The sequence below is a fragment of the Thalassophryne amazonica genome, chromosome 15 (assembly GCF_902500255.1).
Source record: "Thalassophryne amazonica chromosome 15, fThaAma1.1, whole genome shotgun sequence".
NCBI lineage: Eukaryota > Metazoa > Chordata > Actinopteri > Batrachoidiformes > Batrachoididae > Thalassophryne > Thalassophryne amazonica.
The window spans coordinates 3,305,970-3,319,316 of NC_047117.1; the positions used below are offsets into that span (position 1 = coordinate 3,305,970).

The 13,347-nt window shown below is 43.4% G+C and overlaps 1 protein-coding gene across 1 annotated transcript in view; it reads left to right on the forward strand.

Moving 5' to 3' along the window:
* Positions 1–13,347, forward strand: part of LOC117526742 (E3 ubiquitin-protein ligase pellino homolog 1-like) — a 29,081-nt gene that overhangs the window by 7,976 nt on the left and 7,758 nt on the right. Inside the window, exons 2-4 of the mRNA XM_034188811.1 lie at positions 7,484–7,635; positions 10,805–10,934; positions 12,343–12,444. Coding sequence (XP_034044702.1) covers positions 7,550–7,635; positions 10,805–10,934; positions 12,343–12,444 — 318 coding nt within the window. The 5' untranslated portion in view covers positions 7,484–7,549. The remainder of the gene's footprint in view (positions 1–7,483; positions 7,636–10,804; positions 10,935–12,342; positions 12,445–13,347) is intronic.

Below are 13,347 nucleotides of genomic sequence, written 5' to 3' on the forward strand. Positions count from 1 at the left end.
CGTATTTGTATCCTGAAGGTGTCACAGTGCACGTGTTTGTATACTGAAGGTGTCACAGTGCACGTGTTTGTATCCTGAAGGTGCCACAGTGCACGTGTTTGTATCCTGAAGGTGCCACAGTGCACGTGTTTGTATCCTGACAGTGTCACAGTGCACGTGTTTGTATCCTGAAGGTGCCAGTGCACGTGTTTGTATCCTGACGGTGTCACAGTGCATGTATGGCTCAGTGGTGAATTTCACCGTTTGAATTATTTAAGACCAGAGACGTGATCCTGGAACAGAACTCTCGTCATCGCGTCGTAAACTGACTGATAAGGTCATTTTTCTGCAAACTAATGAAGGTCATCGGGTGTCTTAGAAACAAATATTAAAGTTTGTGTCATAAATCCTCCTTTTCTGATGCATCTTAAACCAGAGTCACTGTTTCTTTAAATGAAAAACCAAACTCGCGGTCACACTCGCTGTGAAATGTGGCCGCTCTGATCCAAAAAGTGCTGTGTTCTATGTTGCGTCAGGATCAAGAAATCCCGTTCAGTCTGTCTGTCACAGACCGTGTGGCCGTGTCACGGAGTGAAGACACGCCCATTTAACTCCTAACCGTCTTAAACGATGTGCTGTATCAGGTGACGGTGATTCAGGTGATAAAATAATTCTGACACTCTGACTGTCTTTGTTGTTGCTGGTTTTCTGCACTTTTTTTATTGGCTACCTGGAAATTATGTTGTGTGGGCCGCTGAAGAGGAGGTACTGCTGGCCCACCACCAGAAGGCGCCCTGCCTGAAGTGCGGGCTTCAGGCACGAGAGGGTGCTGCCGCCTCAGGAACAAGCCGTGGTGACAGCTGTCACCCATCATCCGTGACAGCTGTCACTAATCAACACATCTGGTATAAAAGCAGGAAGACACCTCCACCAAACTGCCGAGATATCATCTTCATCTGGAGGTAATACTCTCAGCCCTTTTTGTGAGATTTATAAATCTGTTATTGTGAGTGTTTGCAGGAGAACCGGTCGTTTTTGCGGAGGCTGTGCAAGACGGCGCTCCTTTTCATCTGAGACCGCTGCAACGTGAATGAGTGAGAGGTGGAGGTGGCATTCCCACCATTGTTACTGGGTGTTCACACACCCACCCTTTGACTGTCTTTTGCTTTCTGCCAGCAGTACCAGATCCGACACGCCGGGAAGGTGGCCACCTGGGGACTCCGGGACTTGGCGGCTCCAGTATTCCTCGGGTTCAGGTGGCGGTGGAAATCGTGTGGTTCCGGTTTGTTTCCAGACGGGCGTCTCCTATCGTCGAGCCTGCCCACACGACACCTTTATTAATTGACTGTTGCACATTCTGAATCTGCTGTGTTTGGTTGTGACATTCACAACAGTAAAGTGTTATAATTTGACTCCTTCCATTGTCCGTTCATTTACGCCCCCTGTTGTGGGTCCGTGTCACTACACTTTCCCAACAAATTAATAAAGTTTCATGTTAGACTTTAATAACCAAAGTCAGCAAGCAAAGTTTAAGATAAAATCACAAAGTGCTTTACAGCTGAAAAAATACCATAGAAACAGAGAAATTAAAACAGCAGTAACACAAAACTAGTTAAAGGCCTGTACATGTGGGTCTTGAGCTTCTCTTTAAAAGTAAAAAGTAAAAGTATCGCTGCTCATCCGATGTCTTTAATCCATGAGCCAGAAGACAATTTTGACCTAATCAGTACCACTGAAATCCAGTCTCAGTGTACCATGACCTACACAAAATGTATGATGGCCATCCAGGGTGGCAGCTGTAGGCAGGTAGGGGTCAACGAAGAATTACACAGGGCTCAAAATTATAAAAATGGTCCAATTATATTGAATGTGTGTCACATCATTTGTCTGATCATAAAGATTCCAAAAAGGTATAGTTTGGAGTAACTATGACTGAATGTTATGGGGTAAAATTTCAGTTTGTACAGTTTGTGCAGATTACTAGTTGAACTAAAAGGGTAAATAAATGGAATATTTTTGACCGTGTTGAATGTTTGGTCTCCAAAGTAAAGGTCAAATAAGGTCGACGTCCATTGGATTCTATGACATGTGACATATGTTACCCTGTAATGTGATAACTAAGCATGACAGATGGTGCAAACTAGTCCTTTTTCAAACTCTATTAACACAACCAATATTTTGCATCACGTTTTACCAAAATTGGAGCAACTTCAACTTTTTGACCTTTGTATAAACTGAAACTGACCTTTGTTACCATTCTTGCTGTTTTGACTCCATAACTCCAGAACATTCAGTCATAGATAGTCCAAACTATACCTTTTTGGAATCATTATGATCAGACAAATAATGTGGTATTGTTTCCAATAAGATTGAAGCCTTTATAAATCATGACCCCTACCTGACTACAGCTGCCACCCTGGATGGCCACCATATAATGTAGTCTCGGTCATGGTACAGGGAGGCTGTAGACCCTTTAAGTGGTTCTGTAAACCTCTTTGGCTCATGGATTATTTCCTGTTTTGATTTCACCACAGTATGGACATGTTGAAGGTTCCAGTTCTCTGCTGTTTCTGAGGTTTGCAGAAGCTGCTGCATATTGTGTCATCAGGAAGTGGGCGTGTTGCACTGAACACACTGACACATGACGTATGAGGAAGATAAAATAGACTTTATGTGCCATCAGTTCCTGTGCAGTAATGTTTCTTTTTATGATAACACAAAGTTCCTGTTCGTACTACGTCAAGGGTGTTTTAAATATAGAAATAATATGTTCATTTTACTGTCAGACAGGAAACCAGCAAATACACAAAAAACTATTCATGTGATTTAAGAAGCTGAAATCACAGAATCTGGACTTAAAACAGCCTCAGAATGAAGAATCACTAATCAACTCAGTTGGTGATTAACATAATACAAGATTAATAACTGAGTCATTCTGGCAGCCCTGTTTAGAAGAGAATAGTTTTTAGTAAACCACATCATTCATGACCTGGTGGAAATCTGACATTTGACCCCAGTGACGTTAACCTTCACCCCAGTGATTGACCTCTGCCTGACCTTGCCAGAGAAATTCCAGAATCCACCAACCTATGAATACCAAGTTTGTGTCAAATCCCCATGAAAATATAATTTTTTGACCTTGACAGAAATGTCAAGAAGGTTGACCCTGGGATTTGTCTGGTTGACTTCATTCACACATCACGGTTGGTAGAAACAGACAGACGCGACCTTGACACAATTACTGGCTGTAAATGCCCTTAGACAACAGTAAGCTGATTTTAAATGTTAAATTTGAAATAAACTGTTTTTTTGTTTGTTATTTTTTATGTTTGTTAAAAAGGAAACATCTTATTATTGTTATTATTTATTTATGATGATATATTAAAATAAATAATGGCAGGCATGTTTTCATCTTCTGCTTATTTCTGACCTGTTTGTGAATTTGAGTTGTTGAATTTGAAATGGTGTCTGTGGCGCTGCTGCACCACGAGGAGCGAACACGAGGCCTCGGTCACATGTGAGGGATCAAACCGGCTTTGAGCCTCGGTGAGGACACGGCGTGATTCACGCCGCCGTCACCACGGCGAGGAAACCTAACAAAAGTCTGCTTGTAGCGGCGTGCTGACGTTACGTTACGCGGACGGCAGCCACTGAATGGTTTTCTGTCGCCCCGCAGGCCGTTGTAATAAGTCCTACCCATGATGCCGCTGGACAGAGGCCGTCTGTCTTCAGGATTCTGCTGAAGTCGTCAGATTTCCCAGTTAAAACGTCAGCTTCCATTTGTCTCTTCACTCTGTGTGAACGACATTTCCCGTTTTATGATGCCAGTTTGTTCACTGACTGGTGTGAACTGACGGCGGGTCGATAGAAACCGCTGTATTAGCTCGCCGTAGTTCTTCAGGCCTCATTGTTCTTTCAACCTGCCGATGATGAGGGTGCGAGCGTCATCTCCTGACTGTTTTTAAGATACTTTGGATTTTCGAAAACATCTTTACCGCGGTGCATGCAGCGTCTGCACATCACTGTGTGAGGGAGTCAGTCAGTCAGTCAGTCATGCTAGATTTCACTTGAGCAAGATAACTTAGATACTGGTCCGATTATCACCAAATTTGGTATATGCATTATGCACAGTGACCTCAAGAAGCCTATTGATTTTTGGATCAAAGGGTTAAGGGTCAAGGTCACTGAAGAATATTTTCTAAAAATCTTGAGTGCAATATTTTTTTTAATTGCCTGATTGTCACCAAACCTGGTATGTGTGTTTGGCACGGTGAGCCCAAGAAGCCTGTTGGTTTTGGAGTGAAAAGGTCAAAGGTAAAAATGACTGAGCTGTAGTTTAACGGTTGTGTTTCTCGGCCTGTGATGTATGTGGTCTTGTTGCTGTCTGGTTTGTGTTTTGTGTCAGTCATGCTGGTGGGCGAGTCGGGCCGTCACGGATGCTGATGGTTTGGTGTGTTTTGTGCCCGCTCGCTGTGTGAATACACACATTGTGCGTGTGTGTGGCTGCGTCATAGTGACAGTGTTTCTGTGTTTGTATGAATCAATGAATGAATGGTGTGCAGTGTTTGTGTGACTCTTAATGAAATATTCATCCCATCCTCCTTTCAGAACGTGACTCTAGCTTCCAGTAAAATTCCCATCATGTTTAAAGTCTGTGTCGTTGTCCTCGTTGATCCTGATCCAGATCCTGGGACCTTAGTGGGATTATGCAGCATTGAGACTTTGGTGTCTTTTTCTCGTTTTGGCCTCAGGTTCCTTTGAATATTCAGCAGGAGGCGTGATGTCACTGCGGTTTGGTCTTAATCCGTGTGGAGCCACGTGATACAGATTCCAGCTGGAAATCCATATTATTTACATTTTTACCTTCTGAGACTTTGATCTGTTTACAAAAAACAAATTATTTCTGTCTCCACAAATATGCCTCCAACTTCCTTGAATATTTTACATGACGTTTGCATGCAATTGTTTTTTTTTTGTTTGTTTGTTTTGTTTTTAATAAAGTGGTGAACCGCCCCCCTGCCCCCGTTTCTATTTGGTGATTTAATCTTGAATAAAACTGCAATAACTGCGAGGGGCTGTATTTGGTTCTCCTGGAACATTTGTGTGTTTGAGTTTCAGTGGACTTCCTTCATAGTTTGTAGCGTGTTTGTACCCACAGTCATGATGTCTGGCGTCTACGTATTATGATGTACATTTGTTCCGATTCCTGCCAACCTGAATGTTGCAATAAACCCATTTTCAAGTGGCCAGAAGAATATCATGCAGCAGGTTTTAATGTGGGTATTTGCTGCCCCCTACTGGTTATATGATAGTAGGACATTTGGGGGGCCTTACTGGTTATTTGAGGCATCCGGTGGAAGATACAATTCTGTGAAGTGCAGGATGGCGTGTGTCGGTCTGGATTATGGGTTTTTTCTTACCTGAGTTGCATCACACATTCTGTGAAGCTGGAGGGTGATGGAAGGAGTGTGCCTGGTAAGCCGGTTCTTATAGAGTAAGGCCGATCAGATTATTGATTGTTGATTGTGAGAAAGTTAAAACTCATTTTGTTGCAGTGTTGATTCTGGTCAGGTGAGGGTGCTACCTCTCAAAATAGACATCGTCTTCAAAAGCAAGAATGATGTGATGGTTGGTGTGCAGATGTAAAATTTAAGGTGAAGCATGAAAACAACAAACCATCCATCAATCCATCCATTTTCTTCCGCTTATCCTAGGTCGGGTCGCAGGGGCAGCAGCTCAAGCAAAGCCGCCCAGACCTCCCGATCCTCACACACCTCCCACAGCTCCTCCGAGGGTTCCCCGAGGCGTTCCCAAGCCAGCCGAGAGACGTAGTCCCTCCAGCATGATCTGGGTCTTCCCCGGGGCCTCCTCCCGATGGGACGTGCCCGGAACACCTCTCCAGCGAGGTGTCCAGGGCGCATCCGGAAAAGATACCCGAGCCACCTCAACTGGCTCCTTTCGACATAGAGGAGCAGCGGCTTGACTCCGAGCTCCTCACCCTATCTCTAAGGGAGCGCCCAGCCACCCTGCAGAGGAAACTCATCTCGGCCGCTTGTACTCGCGATCTTGTTCTTTCGGTCATGAGCCAAATCTCATGACCATAGGTGAGGGTCGGAACGTGGATCGATCGGTAAATCGAGAGCTTTGCCCCCCTACTCAGCTCTCTCTTCACCACGACGGTCCAATACAGCGACCGCATCACTGCAGATGCTGCACCGATCCGTCTGTCGATCTCACGCTCCATTCGTCCCTCACTCGTGAACAAGAAGGGTGTTTTCCCCCACAAGTGAGGGAAAACGACAAACCAAAGCATCTAATACCAGTAAAATGTACCAAACTATCCACTGTGTGTTATTAAAAATAACGGTGAGGTCTAATGGACTTTATCGTGTTCAGATGTTTGTTTTTATGACATTAGTGAAAATGCCATGTCAAAACGTCAAACAGAATGTTCAGAATGTTTGAACATCTACAAGCTGATTGTTGAACATTTTAAATCAAATCAAATCAATTTTATTTATATAGCACCAAATCACAACAAACAGTCGCCCCAAGGAGCTTTATATTGTAAGGCAAAGCCATACAATAATTACAGAAAAACCCCAACGGTCAAAACGACCCCCTGTGAGCAAGCACTTGGCGACAGTGGGAAGGAAAACTCCCTTTTAACAGGAAGAAACCTCCAGCAGAACCAGGCTCAGGGAGAGGCAGTCTTCTGCTGGGACTGGTTGGGGCTGAGGGGAGAGAAAAAGGGAAAAAGACATGCTGTGGAAGAGAGCAGAGATCAATCACTAATGATTAAAAGCAGAGTGGTGCATACAGAGCAAAAATAGGTGAATAAAAAGAAACACTGGGCTCATCATGGGAACCCCCCAGCAGTCTAAGTCTATAGCAGCATAACTAAGGGATGGTTCAGGGTCACCTGATCCAGCCCTAACTGGATCAGGTGATTTTAACTGATAATATTTTGTCTTTTTTAATTTTATGTGCTTTATTTGGTACCTTTAGGATGAAACCTGTTCCTTTGATTCCTGCTGTGACCTTAATACTGTGATTTTTGCTGAACATTGAAGGTTAATGGTTTTCAAAATGTGATTAAATCCCATTTTGAACTGCAGCTTTATAAAAGGCCATTTGAGCTTCATGGTCTGGTTTTATTTTTTTATTTCAAATATAACTGACTTATTGGTTTGATTATTTCACAAAATGACATATTTTCCCTGGAAATTTCACCAAATGTGCAAAATCTGGCAACGTGGAAGTGATAATCATTATTTTCAAGCTTCACACCACACTGCTTTTTTTTTTTCCTCCTTACTTTTTCTAGGTCAGGAGTCATGGAGGGAACAAAAAATGTTGCGGCTCCATTTCCTCAGAAAATGTAGCTGTCAAAAATCCCTCGCCCAGTAATTATTTTGGACGCGACTGTGTGGTGTGTGGTTTACTCTGAAAACTAACTCCACCTTGACTTTGTGCTGACTATTTCTAACCTTCATGGTTGCAGGTCCAGCGTTGTGTTCCTGGACTGATGGAGACACTTTGAAGCTGTCGGAGGCTGAAAGCTGCTCAGATGTTTTCCTCTGTACAGGAGAACATCTCCACCTCCCCTCCCTCCACCAAAGGTCCAGTTAAATATGGCGAGCTCATCGTGCTGGGGTAAGTCTGCCGTCAGCCACCATTTGAGAAGACCATGTTGAAGACCTTTGCTGAATGATATTGATTCCACCTCAGTGTTGACCAGAGCCAATCATAGCTTTGATCTGACATTACAGGAAGGTTTTTTTTTTTTTTTTTTAATATGAAGACCGTTTTTCAGACATGAGAATTATTTGTGACCACATTTGACAAAAATCTAGTTTATGGGGCAGCGCCCACATCCTGTTGAGTCCATACCCTTGGTGTCCACTGGAGGTCGTAGTTTGGAGCAGATGAGGGTCCATGACTCCCTCTGGACCGGTACTCTGGGTGGACCGGGACGATACAGAAGTCTCTCATCCAAGGAAACAGACGGATAGCCTGAGGTGGACACACTTGGAATAGAACCCTGGTCTACAGGGTGGTGGTTTAATTACAATAGTACATGTGCCGTTGTCGAACTGGAAAACGTCTCCATTTTGGACGGGGTCCCTATAACGTTAATATATTTCTGCCACTAGAGGTCACATTAGCTCTTGTCTTCTGAATCTAAACAAAGTTTCCCTCCCGTGTCTGCCCCAAGCAGAACAAACAGCATTTGGAGTCTTTGTTTTTGGAACAGTTCTAACGGCTCTCAGAGTGTAATAAGAGCCATGCAGACTCTGTGTGTTCCAGAGGCTGGTGTTTGGAGCTGCGCTGTAATCAGGGTGGTTTGTCTCAGGAAGGAGGAAAATCATATAATCTGAAAGGCAGGAATGTGAAGAATGACTCAGACTGCAGTTTAATGTTTACTCAACCAGCAGCTGGCAGCTGTGACCATAACCTCTAGCACAAATGGGCTTTGAACCTATCTATGTCCTGGACCAGCTTATCCCAGTTTAGGGATAAGCGTGTTGTTCCACACAGGAAGGATCAGGTTGGAAGACAACCTGGGACCTTCTTACTTTGAGGCAACACTGATGATTGTATAGAGAAGTTGAGCTTGTTGAGGGACAAATTAATCCAGAAAAAGCAGCTGTTCCTGTGGTAAATTCCATAAAGGCGTGATGCAGAACTTTAAAAGGGTCACGTGCACGTCGACGTCATTGCATGGCCACGGAGTTACAGAGCTGGAGAAGCATAAATCAGACTTTAGGATTTTAAGGTACCACTCCACAGCGGACTTAGAAAAAAGAGTGACTCAACCAAATGTAATCTTTTTAATCCACATAATGTCCGACGCTTATTTAAGGCAAGAGTTTATGTTTTTCCGACAAAGTTTTGACCCAGTCCATCAGGCTGGTTGCTCAGAAATAGTTAGACACAAATGCATGGCTTGAACTAACAGCTCTGGTTGTAAAAAGGCTGTACTGAGGAGGATAGCAGAGGTCGGTACACAAGTAGGCAGTCCAAAAAACACAGCAATACAAAAATCATCAGGCTGAGGTGTGGTCGATCAAACAGGCAGGAGGTCGGGAACACAACAAGGCAGGCAGGACTATGGAAAGCAAGGAACAGAGCAGGAAAGAGGCACAAGGCACAACAGTCTGGCAAGGGACTGAAGCACCCAGTGAGTGTATATGACCCCAGGTGAAGATCTGCAAATCAGGAACAGGTGTGCATTAAAAGCACCAGAACCAGGGCGTGGCCAGAGAGAGTGAAACACCCACCACCAAGAGACAGACAAGAGAGATAGAGACAGACAGACCCAAGCAGAAAAACCCAGCAAGAGAATAAACACACAGAAAACCAATGAATTAGAAAAAAACAACAGACCAGAAAAATAAAACCAGACAACTAGACAAAAACTCAAACCCTGACACAGTCATTAAATGAGGCGGGTTCTGACTCAAGGTCGGGCTCTTAATCAAGGAAATACGTAAGACTAATTGGAGCTGGGAATTCCCCGTAGATTGTTTGGCGCCTCCTGACTGTAACTAATCTGTTACGTACATATAACGGATGTTGTCCATTTTATACGTATAACGGATTTCGATTTATAACAGACAAAGCTCACTGGTCCATCTGAATCCAATATATGCAAGTTTTACTGTATTATAAGTTTTGTATTCCAAAGAACTGAAGCATAGATCGGGTCACGTCTGAGACCATGATGCTCCATGATCCTGTAGACCCATCCCGGGTCCCCGCACACCAGCATCCAGCATGAATAAAAAACTTCATCTGTCCACATGACCTGTGTGGCTTCTTTTATCTTACTAATGTACATTTTTATTCATACAGCTCTGCATAGTGACTTTTAACATTATCACAAGTTTACATTAGAGTCCAACCGATGTATCTGATAATAGCCGATGTGAACTTTTAACAAACATATCAGTATCAACATTATTTTTTTTAATCTAAAAACATTTATTTTGCAGAATAAATGATGCATAAAACACTTTGGCTGGTGGAAATTGTGTCATTACAAAGCTTTTCCTGCAGAGGGTGCATTGTTTACAGTGTTGTGAAGCGGGGACCCCATCACCCCTTGGTCACATTAGCTACAAGAGACAGAGGCAAAGTGATCAGTCAGAGTGGGTTTTCAGTCAAAGTGGATGTTTTACAGCAACAAGATACAGGTGGGCACTGTGTCGCCACCTAGGCGGAGCCAAAATAGAGGAGAAGTCTATTTTATGTCAATGCTAAATGATGCAACATGATGACTGCCGGTCTGAGTGAAGACAGCGTGATGTTTGTTGGCTGGTTGTTGGTTGTATTTTGAGTTATTTATAATAAAGTTCATGTTTAAACTGTAAAACATGAAGCCTCAATTACATTTATTTGTCATAAGGGTTTGCCATTTTTTATGTATATTGTCAGATACGAGTATATCAGTATTGTAATATTGTGTTTGCGAGCAGGGGTGCCGAAAAAGGGGAGAATAAGGAGAAGGATAATAGGGGCCCATGGTTGACCGGGGCCCAGAGAAGCCCTGAATACAATTATAGTACTGACAAAATAATATGGGGGGTGGCCCAGTAAGATTTCTTTTCATGGGGCCCAAAATCCCTAGCGGCGCCCCTGTTTGTGAGCAGTAAAATTGATTAAAAACTTCAAGGTCAGTCAGGAAAGAAAATGACCTTTTTTTTGACCTGCAGCACTGTTTTGGTTCCAGACATCTTTCGTTTTTTTTCTTTTTTTTCCGTCAGACAGCTCACTTGGGTTTTCTGTGTATATTAAGATGCTCACCATGTTGTGTCTGTAGGAGTAACGGCTCTCTGCCCAATGGTGACAAGGGGCGGAGAAAAAGTCGCTTCACTCTGTGCTGCAGAAACAAAGCTAACGGCGTGAAACCGAGCACAGTCCACACATCGTGCACGCCTCAAGCTGCCAAGGTGAGACCTGAGAATACAGCAACCGAGTGAAACCATCTTCATGATCTCAAAGACTCAGCGTGAAGCTGCTTTACTTCTGGAATCGTGTACTTAATCTTGGTCACATGTTACAAAGGTCATATCTGTCATACCTGTCAGTTCTACCAAACTTGCATGTAAGTCGACTGTAGAATTGTCCTTAAGGGTTTTGCTTTTAGTCCATGGGCCAAGCAGGTTTTCAGTATCAACCCTTCCAGTCCAGCCAGCTGTAACCAGGTAGGAGTCAATTATACACAGAGGTCAAAATTTCAAAATGCTCCATTCATATTGCAGAGTATACCACATTATTTGTCTGATCTGATGAAAATTAATGATTGAGTAAATATGGGTTTGGAAAAAAAGGAATAGTTTGCACCATGTGTCATGCTTAGTCATGTTATGGGGTAACGTGTCACGTGTCATAGAATCCAATCGACGTTGACCTTTACTTTCCAGACCAAACAGTTAACACAATCAAAACTATTCCATTTATTAATCCTTTTAGTTTAACCAATAATTTGGACCACTTTTTGCTGAAATTGGAGCAACTTTAACTTTTGACCCCTGTACAAACTGAAACTGACCTTTGTCAACATTTTTGCTGTTTTTACCCCATAACTCCAGAACATTCAGTCATAGACAGTCCAAACTATACCTTTTTGGAATCTTTATGATCAGACAAATAATGTGGTGTAGTTTTCAATAAGATTGGAGCGCCTTTAAATTTTGACCTCTGTGGAATTATTCATTCACCTTGACAGCTATCACCCTGGGATGGCTATCATACATTTTTGTGTAGGTCGTGGCACACTGAGGCTGGATTGTATGCATTGTTTAGGCCTCTTATGTGGCAAAGGTGAACCTTGTTGGGGTCACAAGTCAAAATTAATGTTTTTACTCTGTTGTGGATTCTGGAATTGCCCAGGCAACATCAAATTTACCAAAGTTCAGTCACTGAGCTCAAGAGTGGGTTCTGGAATTGTCCAGAAAGCTTAAATTTGTAAGGGGTCAATCTATGGGGTCAAGGTTGTCTTGTCTGTTTGTTGCTCAACTCCTATCAGGTCCTTTTGCTGGTCTTGGTATCTTCATGAAGGTTGAACCTGAAATGGTCACTAAAAAGTTAATTTTAGCAAATGTCATGGTTGAGGAATTTCATTATTTTCAACTCGATTTGGACCAAATGAGGTGGATTCCAGAACTGCTCTGAAAAGTGAGCCAGAGGTCAGTCACTTGACTGAAGGTCAAGATCATTGGGCTCGTAGCCTTTCCTGTCTTCAGGCCTGCGGGTGCTGTTGCGAGTTGATTTTAAATGGATGAAAAATTGCTCAACATTTGAAGACAAAGCGACACGTTGCTGTTATTTAGTAGCTCCTCTTCTGTGCACCTGCAGGCCGTCAGTAACAAGGACCAGCACAGTATTTCATACACGCTGTCCCGGGCTCACACCGTGGTGGTGGAGTACACGCACGACAGCGGGACGGACATGTTCCAGGTCAGTCTGTAGTCAGCAAACACACCCGCACAGTCAAATTAAACACATCAGATCAAACTGGTTCTGTGCTTCTGCAACAATCCAACCAGATCCTGATCTTGAACTCGATCCAGGACAGACAGTCACACAATATAAGAACGTGTGATATGTTGCAATCTGGTTATGGGGTTTTATTAGTGTAGTGTCTTGTCTGTCCTCTGAGCGTCTGCTTTCCTGTTGCATGGCCGAGCTCTTGGGTTATGGCGGATCTGGTTCCTCTCCCAGCGTGTCTTTGTCTGCATGTCTGTCTAAATTGGTTTTTGTGTGTGTGTGTGTGTGTGTGTGTGTGTGTGTGGTGTACACATTTACCTCCATTCATCCTCCTTGTTTCATGTCAGCATTGTGTCAGTTCTGTCTTTCATCTTATGTGTATTCCTCAGTTCTGTTTCGTGGGGGCGTGTCCCTCTTGTCTGCAGTAGGCGTGTCTGTTTCTTACACTCTCACCTGTCGTCTGGTGTAGTCTTGTCTTTATCTGGAGTTTATAGGAGTGTGTGTATATGTGTGGATGTAGTGCTGTGCACCTGTTCTGTTGTCTGTCACGTCCTCCACCCCTCAGCTGGGTCACGTTAATCTCAAGTCTGCTTATGTCCATTTCCAAACTCAGATCAATTGTTTCAAACTAGAAGCAGTCGAAGAGTGCAAACCTCCACCAAGACCATAGGGTCACTGATGTCACATGGAATACCCTTTGGCAAAGAGACTTATTCCACATCGTTTCACACATCTACTGTCATGTTTCAGATACAGTGGTTAACCCTCTGGGGTCCGAGGGCATTTTTTTGGACAGATCACTCGCCTGGCATAAATGTTTTATTATTGCTGTTAACAGCTCTCCCTGCATCCCACAATCAAGTTTTATGTCTC